This window comes from Indicator indicator, chromosome 5 (assembly GCF_027791375.1).
Source record: "Indicator indicator isolate 239-I01 chromosome 5, UM_Iind_1.1, whole genome shotgun sequence".
In the NCBI taxonomy this organism is placed as follows: Eukaryota; Metazoa; Chordata; class Aves; order Piciformes; family Indicatoridae; genus Indicator; species Indicator indicator.
In genome coordinates this window covers 12,194,322-12,212,270 of record NC_072014.1, presented here as the reverse complement: position 1 = coordinate 12,212,270, position 17,949 = coordinate 12,194,322, and the positions used below count along the sequence as shown (strand labels likewise).

General features: G+C 43.4%; 3 protein-coding genes and 1 pseudogene across 3 annotated transcripts; all 4 read left to right on the top strand.

The window, feature by feature from the left end:
- Positions 1 to 23: 23 nt before the first annotated feature.
- LOC128966966 (UDP-glucuronosyltransferase 1A1-like) lies at positions 24 to 4,619 on the top strand (annotated as a pseudogene).
- A 1,919-nt stretch (positions 4,620 to 6,538) lies between these two features.
- On the top strand, positions 6,539 to 7,509 carry LOC128966965 (UDP-glucuronosyltransferase 1A1-like). The gene is made up of 2 exons (XM_054380933.1): positions 6,539 to 7,441; positions 7,483 to 7,509. The coding sequence occupies exons 1-2, from the start codon at positions 6,581 to 6,583 to the stop codon at positions 7,507 to 7,509; spliced, it is 888 nt and encodes a 295-aa protein (XP_054236908.1). The 5' UTR covers positions 6,539 to 6,580.
- Positions 7,510 to 9,716: 2,207 nt separating this feature from the next.
- On the top strand, positions 9,717 to 12,908 carry LOC128966964 (UDP-glucuronosyltransferase 1A1-like). The gene is made up of 2 exons (XM_054380932.1): positions 9,717 to 10,610; positions 12,873 to 12,908. The coding sequence occupies exons 1-2, from the start codon at positions 9,750 to 9,752 to the stop codon at positions 12,906 to 12,908; spliced, it is 897 nt and encodes a 298-aa protein (XP_054236907.1). The 5' UTR covers positions 9,717 to 9,749.
- Positions 12,909 to 14,724: 1,816 nt separating this feature from the next.
- Positions 14,725 to 17,304, top strand: LOC128966963 (UDP-glucuronosyltransferase 1A1-like). Its single transcript, XM_054380930.1, has 4 exons — positions 14,725 to 14,740; positions 14,912 to 15,040; positions 15,411 to 16,321; positions 17,299 to 17,304. Exons 1-4 carry the CDS (start codon positions 14,725 to 14,727, stop codon positions 17,302 to 17,304), a joined length of 1,062 nt encoding a protein of 353 aa, XP_054236905.1.
- The last annotated feature ends 645 nt before the right edge of the window (positions 17,305 to 17,949 follow it).

The following is a 17,949-nucleotide window of genomic DNA, read 5'->3' as shown; positions in this document are numbered from 1 at the left end:
CCACGACTTTGTGGGATTTATATATGAGCACTGTGGTATACCGTAGGGGCAGAAAATAGGTGGTAAGGACAGAAAATGGGTTGATTTTAATTCTCTCCCATTCTTGCAGGTACTCCTCTGTAACATTAGCAGGATCTAAGCAGTTTTGCTTGCAAAATTGTTTCCTTCAGACTAGCTGGAAGTAGTTCATCACTTGTGCTAATGAGGTGCACACCCACAAGTGTCTTAGCAGGCAGGTCCATTGCTTATCTTTGCCAGATCAGTATAATTAGCTGAATCTATTTGTTTTACTGTCACAATTGATTTTTAAAAAAATAATCTTGCTGGTTAATAGAACCATTCTTCCATATTTTAGAAAGAAAGCATCATAACATGTCAATTGGCAGATAATGTTCTGGTTCCTCTGTCAGTTTCATCTTAGCTTTTCACCACATGGATTCATTGTGCAATTTTCTGCAAACTGTTGGAGTTTTTCATAGCCGCTACCCAGCACTGAGCCATCTACAACAGCTTACACTGCCATCTGGGTAAGTTTCCTTACAAAGGGTATACCTAAAGCCACAGTAGTTTGGTAAACATCCTTAAAAATTCTGGTGCATACTATCAACCTCCATACTACGTCATTGTATTGACAAAATTACTTCTGCACAATCATTTTCATAATTAGGGCTAATGGTCTGCAAATTCTGTCTATGTATTAGTCTTGTTACTTTCATGGCCCTGGGATATAGTGTTCCTGGTTTGATCAATGTTGAGTTGCTGATCCAGAGTTAATTATAGCTGGCAAAACCACACCCTTGCCCTTCCCCCTTCCAGTGCCTGTTTCACCCTTCCAAAATGAGACTTTTCATGAAGCTGAAGTTTCAGAACCAAATTTGTGTTTTACTTAGTGTCAACACAAAATTGATAAAGAATCTGGACCATTTCCTGCATGAAGTATTAATATTTTTCAAATCTTTTATAAATGGAACATGATTTGGACTGACAGAAGGAGAAGAATTTTTCTTACATTGAAAATTCTTGTTTGGAAAAATTAATGATCTGTTAATTAGCCCTTTTGAGCAGATCACTTATCACAGGATCACAGGATGATTGAGTCCAACCCTCCTGCCAGAGTAGGACCAGAGAATCTAGCACCAGTCGCACAGGAATGCATGCAGATGGGTCTTGAAAGTCTCTGGAAGGCCTGTTCCAGTGCTCTGTGATCCTCACAGTGAAGAAATTCCTCCTCATGTTGAGGTGGAACACCCTGTGCTGTAGTCTATATCCGTTAGCTCTCGTCCTATCACAGGGTGCAACTGAGAAGAGCCTGTCCCCTCCCTCTTGACACCCAGCCCTCAGATATTTATAAACATTTATTAAATCCCCTCTCAATCTTTTCTTCTCCAGACTAAAAAGCCACAGGTCTCTCAGCCTCTCCTCACAGGGTGCATTCTCCAGTCTGTTGGACTCTCTTAAGTAGATCCCTGTCCCTCCTGTAATGGGGAGCCCAAAACTGGACACAGTATTCTGGGTGTGGTCTCAACGGGGCAGGGTAGAGGGGGAGGAGAACCTCCCTCAATCTCCTGAACACATTGCTCTTAATGCACCCCAGGATCCCATTGGTCCTGTTGGCCACAAGGACACAGGTCCATCTCCACAGGGCTGCTCTCTAGCAGATCACCTCCTAACCTGTACTGGTGCAGTTTATTATTCCTTCCCAGATGCAGGACTCTGCATTTATCCTCGTTGAACCTCATTTGGTTCCTCTCTGCCCAGCCCTCCAGTCTGTCCAACTCTCTCTGCATGGCCACACAGCCTCCAGGCATATCAGCCAAGCCTCCTAGAAGGATCCCTCATTTTCTTAAATCCCAGTGTTCCTCCAGCACAAAGAAGTGGGTGTTTCACAGTCGAACTGCTGCTCTGATGACTTGTCTGCTAAATTACTTGAACTTTAACACTTATTAATCCATTTTTGCTGATTATACAATTATCATAATGCAAATAAATCTAAAGATCATCCAGAGAAAGAACAGTTCAGATTGCATAAAAATGTAGAGCTAGGCACATTCTTTTTGAGCAGCACTCACCAGATTTCTGCAGAAATGGCCCCAGTGCTTAGTGCTCATCTGCAAGTCACAGTGACTCTGGTTCTGCTCCTGTTCATGCTCAGTTTGGCTGCTGGTGGGAAGCTGCTGATGGTGCCAGTGGATGGGAGTCGTTGGCTCAGCATGTGGGAAGTGTGGGACAGGCTCAGCCAGAAGGGACATGAAATACTCATCATTGGACCTGAAATCAATATACATATAAAACCATCTGAGAACTTTGTTGTGAAAATGAATCCAACACCTTTCACAAGGGAAGAGGTGGACCTAATCTTTTCATCAAGAAGTACGTGAAGAAGGTTCTTTTCTGGAAAGATTGCTTAACATATACCAGAGACTGAAAGGCATCTTTGTCATTTATCTCTCTACCCGTGACACTTAGTATACAAAAAGGAGCTTGTCATATATTTTGAGAAAAGCAAGTTTGATTCTGCCCTGCAGGCAGATACTGGCAGAGCATCTTTCAGTTTCTTCTGTGGGATTTTTTTTTTTTTTTCCACAAGGAGTACCATATGATTTAGATTTGAAAGTCACTCAATGTCCCAGTTGCATTTCTTATCTCCCCTGGGCATATACTGAGTACACAGACCTCATGAACTTTCTCCAGTAGGTTAAGAATCTGATCTTTGAGATCCCAAATTATTTTCTTTGAGATACTATCAACCATTCGCAGAACTGGATTCTGTTTCTTTATGGCCACTGGACCTCACGTGGCCTCCGACCACCACATCTCCCACCAGCCCTTCTCTATTTGTAAAGAGTAAGCCTCACCCCTGGTAGGTTCACAGAGCAGCTGTGATAAGAAGCTATCCTCCATACACTCTAAGAAACTTCTAGACTGCCTCCTCGCAGCTGCATTAAGTTCCTTGTCCTCACAAGGACAAGGGCTCGTGATCTTGAGACAGCCTCCAGCTGCTTATAGAATAATTCATCAACTTCTTCATCGTGCTTGGGTGGTCTATACCAGACTACAACCACGATGTCAGCTTTATTGGCCTTCCCTCTAATTCTCACCTTAATGTGTAGGTCCATGGTGTCTAGAGCTGCCCCAATATACAAGGCCAACCCTCCAACCCTTCTGCCTAGCTGTCTCTCCTGATTAGCCTGTAGTCATCGATTACAGCACTCCAGTTGTGCTTCCCTGGTGCTTAACATATCATTTTTGTCACACTTTCATCTTCATCAGCCTTCTTACTCCAGAAACAATTTCAAACAGCTCTTCCACATCTGCTGTGGGGTCACAAGGCTCATAGGGATGACTGTTGCAAGAGACAGGTGCAGGGGTGAGAGGCAGGCTTTGTCCAAGGGGAAAGGAGCAGCCCTCTGCAAGGCCAAAAGGTGATATGGATGTGACATACCTCTACTTGCCAAAGGCTCAGCCAGAGGGAGCCTGTCAGAAATGCAGTCTCACCACAACCCTCACCTTGTGCCTCCTTCCTGGGGTAATCGTTACAGTTCCTTCCCCACAAACACATGGGTATTATCCACCACACAGTACCAACCTAAAAAGTGAGATGAACTTAGGACTTGATACAAAGACTTTTATCAAATCATTGATTATACATTTACCACGCAGTAAGTACCTTAAGGATCTGTAATTAGTTAGATCTGTTAGTCTGTAGCACAGATTGCTTAAAAGCACGGAGCTGCTGCTATTCCTTCAGTACCACCAGTGGTTTTCTTTCTGAGTGGTACTCACCAGATTTCTGCAGAAATGGCCCCAGTGCTTCATGCTCATCTGCAAGTCACAGTGACTCTGGTTCTGCTCTCGTTCATTCTTGGTTTAGCTGCTGGTGTTACCATTAGATGGGAGTCTTGGCTCAGCATGCACGAAATCATGGACAGACTCAGTCAGAAGGGACATGAAATGCTTGTCATTGCACTTGAAATCAATTTATACACAAAGCTATCAAAGAATTTCATTATGAAAATGTACCCAGTCCCTTACACACAGAAAGGGGTGAATGGAAGTATCTAATAATTTCAACATGATGTATTTAAGAAGGTTCTTTTCTGAAAAGAAAAGAGGTTGAAAAGCATGTCTATTATTTCTCTCTCTAACTGTGAAACTTACTATACAAAGAGCTTGTCACATATCTTGAGGAAAGCAAGTCTGATGCTCTCTGTATGGATCCTATAGTGCCATGTGCGCAGATAATGGCAGAGCATCTTTCACTTCCTTCTGTGTTTTTCTTACAAGGAGTGGCATGCGGGTTAGATTTGAAAGCCACTCAATGTTCCAGTCCCCCTTTTCTACGTCCCCAGTTTCTTTACAGACCTTACAGACCACACGAACTTTCTGTAGTAGGTGAAGAAACAGACCTTTGAGTTCCCAAATTATCTCCCCTGTTATTTCGACATTCAACCATTTCCAGAGCTGGGTTCCTCCAGTGGAACATGACTATGCCAGATCTCTTAAGCCAGGGTTCCATTTGGCTCATGAGATTTGATTTTGTGTTAGATTTTCCAAGACCTTTGATGCCCAACGCAATTTTTATTGGAGGAGTATACTGTGCTCACAAGGAGCTACCTTAGCTAGGTGACAGTTTTGAATTACTGTTCGGAAACACTTCTGTGTGGACAAAGGAGGAATTACAAGTTCCTGGGAGGAATCAAGTCCCTGGCTTCGTTAACTTAGGCAAACCCTTGTGAAAAAAAGAATATTTTTCTCTCACTTTTTTCCTCACTTGCCATTTTCTGTGTAGGCAGCTGTACCTGTGCACTTAGAAAGTATGTTCAGTTGATGCCTTTACATTACACCTATGTAACTTTGTAGCTCCTTTCTCCCTCACTGAGTGAGGGAAGAGCAGTAGGTAAGCCTGAGGCCATGTCAAAGACTTGCAGTTAGGTATAATCCATACAACTTCGCAAACTGTTGTAGTAGGGTCTGGCATTTACTGGAAAACGCATGTCAGGCTTCTGTCCTCGTGTAGCCTTGCTGCCTTACCACTAGCTTCTCTGTCAACAAATTTGCCTGCTTCTTCATAAGGGTATTTCCAAAGCTGGAACCAGGAGGAATGTCACAAGCTGTGGACTGTCAGGCTAAGAAGCGCCGTCTCTGTTTACAGGCAGGCTTCAGAAGATTTGATCTTGCTGATGGCTGTGTGAGATCTGAGGAGAAAAAAATAAAAATCAATGAGCCTCAGGATCTGCATGTGATCACTTTGCTCAGAAACCTCCTTAGAAACAGAGCCTGCCACCACCTGATGAATTCAATTTCTTGTCTAGAGCTAGGAGAAAGGAAAGAAGTGACATGAAAAGCTTGATCTTCTTCCAGAGAACAATTTCCTCTTGTGAACACCACTAGGTACCAGCAGTCAAAGCACGAGTAACATCCCAGGGTTCAGGGAGATCTGAATGTGCAAATTGAAGCCATCGATGGCCTGTACTCTGGGGAAGGGTTGACAGCACCTGAAGAGGTTTCATGTTTTATTAAGACACCAGACACTTGATACTAGAAGGGCCCTCAAGACAGCATGTGGCCAAAAACTCTCTGGCCAAAACAAGGGCAAGTTTGCCATTTCAGCAGTTTGCTCAGGTCCTTTTTAATAACATTTGAGAAGTTCTTTACTGATCTTCTCCTCTGCCTTATGGATCCTGAATCCCTGCAGAATTTCCTCACATTCCTCAGACTTAATTTTTCCGTTGAAGGTTTCCTCATGGTTTGGAATGCGGTAGACTCAAAAGCTACACTATTTTGTAAAGTGCCATCAGTTACAAGAGTGCTTGATTAGCAGATGGACATAGTCACAGGTTGGCAGTGTATCCCACAAATTCTATCAGAATCCCACAAATTCTATTAAATTTGTCAATTCACAGCTTTTCAGCCATTCCATTTAGCTGGAAAAAAAAAAAGTTAAATTGTTTTAGGTATCCAGGCCAATAAAGCTCCTCAGACCTTACTGTTGAGAGGTGAAGAACAAAATCCCCATCGATTTGTGCTTTGCAAGACTTTTTAGCCCTTCCCTGGTGCTTAACATACCACTTTTGTTACACTTCCAACTTCAGCAGCCTTCTTACTCCAGGAACAATTTCAAACAGCTCTTCCACATTTGCTGTGGGGTCACAAGGCTCATAAGGATGAGTGTTCCAAGTGACAGGTGCAGGAGTCAGAGGCAGGCTTTGTCCAGGGGCAAAGGATGTGACATATCTCTGCTACTTGCCAAAGGCTCAGCCAGAGGGAGCCTATCGGAACTGCAGTCTCACCACAACCCTCACCTTGCGCCTCCTTCCTGGGGCACTCGTTACAGTTCCTTCCCCACAAACACATGGGCGTTATCCACCACACAGCACCAACCTACAAAGTGAGATGAACTTAGGACTTGATACAAAGACTTTTATCAAATCATTGATTATACATTTACCACACAGTAAATACCTTAAGGATCACAAGATAGCCTGTGGCACAGATTGCTTAAAAGCACAGAGCTGCTGCTATTCTTTCAGTACTATCAGTGGTTTTCTTTCTGAGTGGTACTCACCAGATTTCTGCAGAAATGGCCCCAGTGCTTCGTGCTCATCTGCAAGTCACAGTGACTCTGGTTCTGCTCTCATTCATGCTTGGTTTGGCTGCTGGTGGGAAGCTGCTGGTGGTGCCATTAGATGGGAGTCATTGGCTCAGCATGCGGGAACTGTTGGACAGACTCAGTCAGAAGGGACATGAAATAGTTGTCGTTGCACCTGAAATCAATGTACATATAAAGCCAGCAAAGAATCTCATTATGAAAATGTACCCAGTCCCTTTCACACAGGAAGAGCTGGATTATGCTTACTGGAAAATGAGCCAGCATGTATTTGAAGAAGGAACTTTTCTGGAAAGATTTGTTAAAACATATGAACATGTGAAAAATACATCTGCCATGTTCCTGTCTACCTGTACTTACTTGCTGTACAACAAAGAACTTGTCAGATACCTTAAGGAGAGCAAGTTTGATGCTGTCTTTACAGATCCACTACTACCCTGTGGGCAGATAGTGGCCGAGTATCTTTCACTCCCTTCTGTGGTTTTTTTGCAGCAAATGCCATGTCATTTAGATTTTGATGCCACTCAATGTCCCAATCCTCCTTCTTACATCCCCAGAGTATTTACAGACCTTACAGACCACATGAACTTTCTGCAGAGGGTGAAGAATGTGCTCTTTGACTTCGCAAATTATTTTCTCTGTGATATTGTCTTTCAACCATATTCACAACTGGCTTCTGAGTTCCTCCAGAGGAATGTGACTGTGGTCAGTCTCTTAAGCAAGGCTTCCATTTGGCTTCTGAAGATAGACTTTGTTTTACAATATCCAAGACCACTGATGCCCAACATGGTTTTGATTGGAGGGGTAAACTGTGCTCCCAAGAAGCTATCTCAGGTGGGTCGTACTCTGTTTTTTTCCCCTGGTTGTCATTGTAGTCTTTTACATACTCTGAGAAGTTGTAACACAGGTTTCCTGAGAAGAGCCTCTTTCTGTGGGCAACAGGATTTCAACTGCTTTGTGCTTTGCAGAGATGTGCCAGTACTCCTGCCAGTGAGGGAAATATAAAACACAGACAATATGCTGTAAGTGAATTTATCTCTAGGAAACTCTGGACTGCTTTATCTGCCTCTGCTTAAACCAGCTGTAATGTTAGAGCATGTTGTTAAGGGCTCTTGGTGTCGTGTGAAGCAGTTTTTCATGAGAAGACTTTCACTCCTAGAATCATAGAATGGTCCGGGCCACAAGGGCTCTCCATATGTCATTTAGTCCAACCTCCCCACAGTCAGCAATGACGTCCTCATCTAGACTAGGCTGACCAGGGCCTTGTCAAGGCCCACCTCATTCTGTGGTCCACCTTGACACTGTGGAAGTCCTTTAAATTCCTGTCATTTTTCTTTAAGGAAGGACCCAGACTCATAAAATACTTAGGCTGGAAGGTTATGTGCCAATAGACATAAAGCTAGTTTCTGGGATCTCAGTGCAAGCTCTGTGTTGCCTTTTGATTCCATGATTTGGTCTACAACACTTGACAGAATCTGCTAGGTCATAGCCATGACATCCTCAGTAACTTTTACAATGCATTTGGCCTTGCTTGAGTTGATGACCATCAGAGCAAACAACTTCTTCAGAACTAGTAACTGTTCACTTTCCAAGTGATTCTCCACAAAAATCAGTGTTGCTGTTGGTTTATGGCAGAAGAATAATGGTTTTCTCTGGTAGGGATGAGAAATTCTTTTTCTCTATGCCCTGGACCACAGTTGTACCAAGAGTCCTTCTTTCAAGCATTCCCCAAGATGGAGAAACCTGCTACAAAGCCCAGTGGGTAAAAGGCCAGTATGAGTCAGGCAGCAGAAGCAACATGAAAAGCTTCTACCACAGAACAATTTCCTCGTGGGAATACCGCTAAGGAATCAGAGACATCCCAGGGTTCAGGGAGATCTGAATGTGCAAACTGAAGCCATCGCTGTCCTGCACTCTGGGGAAGGGTTGACAGCACCTGAAGAGGTTTCTTGTTTTACTAGACACCAAGTACTTGATACCAGAAGGGCCTTCAAGACGGCAGGAGGCCAAAAACTCTGTGGCCAAAGCAAGAGCAAGTTTGCCCTTTCAGCAGGTTGCTCAGGTCCTTTTTGATAACATCTGCAGGAGACAGAGTTTCATTTGAGAAGTTCTTAACTGATCTTCTGTTCTGCCTTATGGATCCTGAATCTCTGCAGAATTTCCTTACATTCCTCAGACTTCTTTTTTCTTTGAAGGTTTTCCCCATGGTTTGGAATGTGGTAGACTAAAAAGCTACATTAGTTTGGAAAGTGCCCTCAATGACTAGAGTGCTTGATTAGCAGATGGACATAGTCACAGGTTAGCAGTGTATCCCACGAGTTCTATCAGATTTGTCAATTCACAGCTTTTCAGCCATTCCATTTGGCTGAAAAAAACATGATGTGGTTTTGCATAGGCCAGGCTGCTAATGCTCCTCAGTGGAAACATCAGTGTTGCTGTGTCACTGTAAAATGTGTCAGTTCTTATTGTCACGCAGTGAGGAGCAAGAGCTTATCTGCGTGTCTTCTGCAACAGCCTCAAGAAGCTTTTTTGACTTCAGCTACTCAGGCTGTCACACATCTCATCTCAAAATCCACATTCATTAGCACCTGCAAGACTTCGTAGTACTTCTGTGGTGCTTAGTACACTCTTTATGTAACACTTATTCATTGACCTATTCACTCTGGAAACAAACAGCTCTTCTGCATCTCTTGTGGGGTCACAAGGCTCGTATGGATGAGTGTTCAAAGGGACAGGTGCAGGGGTGAGGCTGGCTTTCTCCAGGGGGAAAGGAGCAGCCTCTGCAAGGCAAAAAGGTGATATGGATGTGTCTTATCGCTGCTACTTGACAAAGGGATCCTATGGGAAAACCAGTCTCAACACAACACTCCCCTCATGCCTCATTCATACTTACAGTTCCTTCCCCACAAACACATGGGTGTTATCCACCACACAGCACGAACTTAAAAAGTGAGATGAACTTAGGACTTGATATGCAGCCATTTACCAAATTACTGATTATACATTTACCACACAGTAAATACCTTAAGGATCACAAGATTAGCCTGTGGCACAGATTGCTTAAAAGCACAGAGCTGGTGCTATTCCTTCAGTACCACCAGTGGTTTTCTTTCTGAGTGGTACTCACCAGATTTCTGCAGAAATGGCCCCAGTGCTTCGTGCTCATCTGCAAGTCACAGTGACTCTGGTTCTGCTCTCATTCATGCTTGGTTTGGCTGCTGGAGGGAAGCTGCTGGTGGTGCCATTAGATGGGAGTCATTGGCTCAGCATGCGGGAACTGTTGGACAGACTCAGTCAGAAGGGACATGAAATAGTTGTCGTTGCACCTGAAATCAATTTATATATAAAGCCAGCAAAGAATCTCATTATGAAAATGTACCCAGTCCCTTTCACAAAGGAAGAGCTGGATCACACTTTCAAGAGAATGATTCAAGAGGTATTTGAAGAAGGAAGTTTTCTGGAAAGATTTCTTACAACATATGAACGACTGAAAAAAATTACTGCAACTTTACTAACTACTTGTACACACTTGCTGTACAACAAAGAACTTGTCAGATACCTTAAGGAGAGCAAGTTTGATGCTGTCTTTACAGATCCACTACTACCCTGTGGGCAGATAGTGGCCGAGTATCTTTCACTCCCTTCTGTAGTCTTTTTGCAGCAGATACCATGTGATTTAGATTTTGAAGCCACTCAATGTCCCAATCCTCCTTCTTACATCCCCAGGTTATTTACAGACCTTACAGACCACATGAACTTTCTGCAGAGGGTGAAGAATGTGCTCTTTGACTTCGCAAATTATTTTCTCTGTGATTTTGTCTTTCAACCATATTCACAACTGGCTTCTGAGTTCCTCCAGAGGAATGTGACTGTGGTCAGTCTCTTAAGCAAGGCTTCCATTTGGCTTCTGAAGATAGACTTTGTTTTACAATATCCAAGACCACTGATGCCCAACATGGTTTTGATTGGAGGGGTAAACTGTGCTCCCAAGAAGCTATCTCAGGTGGGTCATACTCTGTTTTTTCCCTGGTTGTCATTGTAGTCTTTTACATACTCTGAGGAGTTGTAACACAGGTTTCCTCAGAGGAGTCTCTTTCTGTGGGCATCAGAGATGTGCCAGTATTCCTGCCAGTGAGGGCAGTATAAAACACAGACAATATGCTGTAAGTGAATTTAGCTCTAGGAAACTCTGGACTGCTTCTCTGCCCCTGCTTAAACCAGCTGTAACATCAGAGCATGTTATTAAGGGCTCTTGGTGTTGTGTGAAGCAGCTTTTCACGAGGAGACCTTCACTCATCCTGTGGTCCACCTTCACACTGCAGAATTCCTCTAAATTCCTATCTTTTCTCTTTAAAGAAAGATTTGTTCTGATTTGAATTATCCCAGACTCAAAATACTTAGGCTGGAAGGTTATTTGCAGGTGTCTTAGCCAATCCCCTAGTTAAAGCAGGTTCAATTAGTTCAGGTTGTGCCATTCTATGCCTTGTCAAATTTGAGTACCTCCTGTAACACTTACAGTGAAAATTCTTTTTTTATATCTACTTTGAAATTTCGTTTTGCAGCTTGTGTCTGTTCCCTCTTGTCTTGCCACTGTCAATCTCGTGGAAAAGTAGAACTTTGTCTTCCCTATGCTCCTCTATTAAGGTAATTAAAGACATCAATAAGATGTCCTGGTTAGCCTTTTCTTCTAATCCTGAGCAAACACATCCTTGGTCAGCAGTTCCTAACCATCCTCTCAGCCTCTGCTGAACTTACTCCAGCACATCTGTCATGTACTGACAAGCCCCCACTGAGTAATTCAGGTGTCTGTGAAGTGCTGAGCGCAGAAGTCTCTCCTCTCCCTCTGCTGGCTGTACTCCATTTCGTGGATAGCACAGAGGGCTATTTACCTGCCTGGCTGCAAGGACATGCTGCTGACTCATATTCGCCTTTTTGTCCACAAGGACCCCAGGTCATTTTCTGCAGTGCTGCTCTTTGTTCAGTTGGATTGCAGCCCATCCTGTGACATGGGGTAACCCCACCCCAGCGGCATAACTTTGCTTTTGCCTTTGCTGACTCTGGTGAGGATCCTGTGGCCTATTTCCTCAGCTTGTGGCATTCTTTTTGAACATCACAGGCCAATGATGCTCCTTATTCAAAGTATCAAGTGCCATCATAAAAATAAATTATAAATTCAGGCTACTTTGTTCTTAGAAAATAAAGGTTGGGTTTATTTCAGGTGTTTTTTGTTTATGTTTTTGGTTTTTTCACGTATATTGAAAATATATTCTGTGGCTAGCAGAGTACCATCATAGCTTCCATTTTTACAAATTCCTGTGAAGTAAGTTTTTAAGATATTGACTTTGCAAAACAGCTTATTTTTCAGAAAAAGTTGAATCTGACACAGTAAAAATGCAATGCTTTGAGGAGGTTTAAAAATTGGCCAGAGGTGGAATAAACTATATAGTGAAACCTGTAAAATGAACTATGATTGAGGATCCATGACAGAGATCTAGAAAATCTAGAGAAATACAGCAAAGGTGAAAGGGGAGCTCATGAGTTGCTTCTCCCAGTACCTGACTGGTGAATAACACTGAAACAAGGCAGCAATAAACTTAAAACAAATAAAAGAGAGAATTTCCTCCCACCATGCAACAAAACATGCAAACAAAACCCAAACCAACAACAACAAAAAACCTGCCTCCCAACAGCAGCAGGCTTGGAGGGCTTTTTTAGACAAAACCTCTGAACCTCAAAAGGATTTGAATGGTTAATTGTAGGCTTACAAAAGAGGTAAGCATGGCATCCCCTAATGGGGGCTATTCCCTGCAGCCTTTCCAAACAGGCAACACCCAACTCTGTACTTTACTTTCTCCTGATAGATGATCTCGTTTCACCCTTGCCTTTGGAACAGTCTGAACTTGTGGACTTCAGTCTCTGGATTCATACACACGTGACAGGCTGTTTGCATGTTGCTCAAAAGGCACTCACACAGCTTTTAAACTCTCACAAAGCTGCCATCAGCCTTAAGGGTTTAGTTTGGACTTTTAACCTCTTTGATGTTCCTTTATAGCTTTACAAGCTAGCACAGGGTCACAGTATAGCTGCAACTCCAGGTTAACTACCTGAGTGTGCACTGCCACCTTAGGGCATACACATAAGGCTGCATCACCTTCTTACCTGAGATCTTTTCTTCTCTATTGCTGAAAGATGAAAATGCACACCTGGGTACTGCAACTACCTCTCTGCTTGGCTTGTTAAGACACTTTCTCTCCACCTCTTTTAGCTTTTGGTCTTTGGAAATGACCTTATGGTCAGCTAGAAGGAACATTTTGATTAAACAGGATGCAGAATGCATCTGGGTTGCTGTCTGAAACTCCTTCCTCTTCAATGCAGTTTCCTTAGTTGTTAGAGTGCCATCCAGATCCACCTGATCTGGATATCTGAACAAGTCCCTGGAGTGGGACTGTCTTCCACATCAGATCATGTCAGCCATGCTGTTACACAGCTAAATGCTCAAAATCTCAGAGGTAAAAAGTTGTTCCCACAGCCTCAGCCCGTTTTGTCAAACCGGCCTATTTGGCCCTGATTATTCTACTTACTGACACCCAGTAGACTTTGACCTGGCCTTCATTGTTACTATCTATCAAGTGCTATAGACAGCACATCCTCCAAGATGCTGGGTTTTGCTTAAAAAGTCCTGTCCTAGAACGTGCAGAAGCAGCTCAGAAACTCTGTTTGCCTCCTCTTCTGGTAAGCACAGGACAAAAGCATGAACTTCTCATCGGTTCATACTGCAGCCAAGCCTTATTGAATTCCTTTGAAAATTAACTATTGTTCAGAACTTTCAAAAACATTTGCCCCATAGCCTCTCACCTTGAAGTTTTGTGGGCCCACTTCAGCTAGGACTGTGCATTCTGCTTTGAAAAAGGTGTTGGGGCTTGAGCCACTTACCTATGAACTCTTACGACCCTTCTTGTCTATGTAAAAAAGGGATTTGGTTAATATGTTACCCAAACTTTGGTGACACCACTCCTTAGCATGCCAGCTACTGCTTATCTTGTAGCAGATGTTGTATGAACCTTTCTGAACAAAGGTGTAAGAGAGAAATCGGATGCTTAGATCTTTCATGTCAATAGCGCACAATGCTTCTTATGTTGTAAGCTCCCTGGAGAAGCTCGGTGGCCATAAAAGTTGATTTATGACTAGAATCTGGCACAGGACAGATAAGTGCACAGTGTCTGATCTGAAACCACCCTGACCCAGAAAAATCCCTCTAGAAGCAACTGCTACCTCTGCTAAGCAAAACTCTGATAATTGTTCTCAACCTTTTCAGATACCTTTCTTGGTCTTGGTCCTTTGACCAGTTAGCAGATAATGTTACAGTTCCTCTTTCAGTCTTGTCTTAGCCTTTCATCAGATGGGTTTCCATATTCACAGAGGAGGAATTTTGTACTGCAGATATGAGTTACGTTCCTGCTTGGGGTGAATTATGTAATTAGTCATGAAAAAGTATTTTTCTCTCATCTTCATTTTCCCTTTTCTGTATATTCAGCTATAGCTTTGGACTTGTAAAGTAAGCTCAGTTGAATAGAAACAATAAATTTTGGTAATGAAGGTCTGGTCACAGCCAAAAGGATTTTCAGAATCTGTAGAGAAAATGTTGGATTTGTCATATGAACATCTCCCATGGGACAGCCCAGACAATGTTAAAAGCTCTTTGTGGGCTCAAACCCCCAGTCCTAATGAATTGAGCCATGGAGCAGGCCTGAGGTGACACATATAGTGCAGCATGACTAGCACTGAGGAGATGGACGCAGGCTCGGTGACTGTACTAACCTCTAAGATGTGCTATGTGCTTTGGGTGCCTCTGATGTGGAAGACTGCAATGTACAGAGTTTTTGTTAGAGAGCCTTCTCTGCTGCTGTGTAGTAAAGTGTAGAGAGTTGTGCTACTCTTTTGGGTGCCTTAGGTTTCTTTTTGGTCATATTGTAAAGGAAATGTGCGCAGTGGGGTGAGGTCACAAAGCCTGTGTGGCAATTACACCATGCCCAAGTGGCAGAGGTGGCTGTGATTCGACAAATTAGACTGTAATTTGCCACCAGAGCATTCAAACGAGTCCGTTAGTACTGGACACAATGCAAGATTTTTCAGGTGAGAAAAAAGAAGCCAGAATTAGGCCCTAAAGCGTTTTGTGGAGAGTCCCATCAAAGAGCATTCATAAACAGCTGCTCTGCCCTCTAAGCCACAAATACAAACCCTCCAGCCCCTGAGGCAGGTCTCAGACAATGAAGCACTGCTTAATGTGGGTGATATGTCCCGCAGACAAAGTTGGAATCATGATTCCATATTCACTGGTGTTCTTACTCCAGAAAATCTTTAAACAGCTCTTCCACATCGGCTATGGGGTCACAAAGCCCACAGAGATGAGTGTTCAAAGGGAGAGGTGCAGGGGTGAGAGGCAGGCTTCGTCCAGGGGGAAAGGAGCAGCCTCTGCAAGGCCAAATGGTAACACAGATGTGACAGATCTCTGTTACTTGCCAAAGGCTCAGCCAGAGGGAGCCTGTCAGAACTGCAGTCTCACCACAACCCTCACCTTGCGCCTCCTTCCTGGAGCACTCTCTACAGTTCCTTCCCCACAAACACATGGGCGTTATCCACCACACAGCACCAACCTACAAAGTGAGATGAACTTAGGACCTGATATCAAGGCTTTTATCAAATCATTGATTATACATTTACCACACAGTAAATACCTTAAGGATCACAAGTTAGGCTCTGGCACAGATTGCTTAAAAGCACAGAGCTGGTGCTATTCCTTCAGTACCATCAGTGGTTTTCTTTCTGAGGGATACTCACCAGATTTCTGCAGAAATGGTCCCAGTGCTTCATGCTCATCTGCAAGTCACAGTGACTCTGGTTCTGCTCCTGTCTATGCTCAGTTTGGCTGCTGGTGGGAAGCTGTTGGTGGTGCCAGTGGATGGGAGTCATTGGCTCAGCATGCGGGAAGTGTTGGACAGACTCAGTCAGAAGGGACATGAAATAGTTGTCGTTGCACCGGAAACAACATTACAGATAAAACCATCAAAGAACTTCATTCTGAAAATGTACTCAGCCCCATACACACAGGAAAAGATGGAAGAATATTTACGGGCATTTTTTGAAGTTACATTTGAAGAAGGATCTTTTCTGGAAAGATTTCTTAAAGTATACGAAGGTATGAAAAAATTCTCTCTTATGGCGATCGCCAGCTGTAGACATTTGCTATACAACAAGGAGCTTATCAGATATCTTGAGGAAGGCAAGTTTGATGCTCTTTTTACTGATCCTGTAGTGCCCTGCGGGCAGATACTGGCAGAGCATCTTTCACTTCCTTCTGTGTTTTTTTTACGAGGAGTGCCATGTGGTTTAGATTTGAAAGCCACTCACTGTCCCAGTCCCCCTTCTTATGTGCCCAGGGCATATACAGACCTTACAGACCACATGAACTTTCTCCAGCGGGTGAAGAATCTGCTCTTTGACCTCCCAGATTATTTTCTCTGTGAGAGTGCCTATCAACCATTTGCAGAACTGGCTTCTGAGTTCCTCCAGCGGAGCATGACTGTGCCAGAACTCTTAAGCCAGGGTTCCATTTGGCTCATGAGGTTTGATTTTGTGTTAGATTATCCAAGACCTTTGATGCCCAACACAATTTTTATTGGAGGAGTACACTGTGCTCACAAGGAGCTACCTCAGGTAGGTCACGCTCTGTTTTGAATTCCTACTCTGATACACAAATGTTCACAAAGGAGTAATTTCAAGTTCCTGGGAGGAATCAAGTTTCTGGCTTGGTTGACTTAGGCAAACCCTTGTGAAAAACTTTCCATTTTCTGTGTAGGCAGCAATTAGAAAGTATGTTCAGTTGATGCCTTTACATCACACCTGTGTAACTCTGTACCTCCTTTCTCCCTCAGTGAGTGAGGGAAGAGCAGTAGGTAAGCCTGAGGCCATGTCAAAGACTTGCAGTTAGGTATAATCCATACAACTTCGCAAACTGTTGTAGTAGGGTCTGGCGTTTACTGGGAAATGTATGTCAGGCTTCTGTCCTCGTGTAGCCTTGCTGCCTTACCACTAGCTTCTCTGTCAACAAATTTGCCTGCTTCTTCACAAGGGTATTTCCAAAGCTGGAACCAGGAGGAATGTCACAAGCTGTGGACTGTCAGGCTAAGAAGCGCCGTCTCTGTTTACAGGCAGGCTTCAGAAGATTTGATCTTGCTGATGGCTGTGTGAGATCTGAGGAGAAAAAAAATAAAAATCAATGAGCCTCAGGATCTGCATGTGATCACTTTGCTCAGAAACCTCCCTAGAAACAGAGCCTGCCACCACCTGATGAATTCAATTTCTTTGCTAGAGCTAGGAGAAAGAAGAGATAGTGGGAATGGCATAAGATGTTTTGATATTCCTGAGAACACTGTTTATAGTCATCTATGAAACTGAGTTTGTTCTTTCATAGTTTTCTTTACTTAAAGGTTGTCTCTGTGCTTGTGACCATTCTCTAAGTGCCTACTGGCAAGAGAAAAAACATTTTCCTATGGTACATTCTTCTCTTGACTTGCTGCTGCAGCAAGAGTCAGTGGCAAGTTTTGATTTGTGAAATTCACCCTCTTCCTTACACTGATCTCATGGCCAGTGATTCTCATGGTGTGTTTCTGCTTTCTGTGTGTTGCCAATAGACATAAAGCTAGTTTCTGGGATCTCAGTGCAAGCTCTGTGTTGCCTTTTGATTCCATGATTTGGTCTATAACACTTGACAGAATCTGCTAGGTCACAGCTATGACATCCTCAGTAACTTTTACAATGCATTTGGCCTTCCTTGAGCTGATGACCATCAGAGCAAACAACTTCTTCAGAACTAGGAGCTGTTCACATTCCAAGTGACTCCCCACAAAAATCAGTGTTGCTGTTGGTTTATGGCAGAAGAATAATGGTTTTCTCTGGTAGGGATGAGAAATTCTTTTTCTCTATGCACTGGACCACAGTTGTACCAAGAGTCCTTCTTTCAAGCATTCCCCAAGATGGAGAAACCTGCTACAAAGCCCAGTGGGTAAAAGGCTAAGATAAGTCAGGGAGCAGAAGCAACATGAAAAGCTTCTACCACAGAACAATTTCCTCATGGGAATACCGCTAAGGAATCAGTGACATCCCAGGGTTCAGGGAGATCTGAATGTGCAAACTGAAGCCATCGCTGTCCTGCACTCTGGGGAAGGGTTGACAGCACCTGAAGAGGTTTCTTGTTTTACTAGACACCAAGTACTTGATACCAGAAGGGCCTTCAAGACGGCAGGAGGCCAAAAACTCTGTGGCCAAAGCAAGAGCAAGTTTGC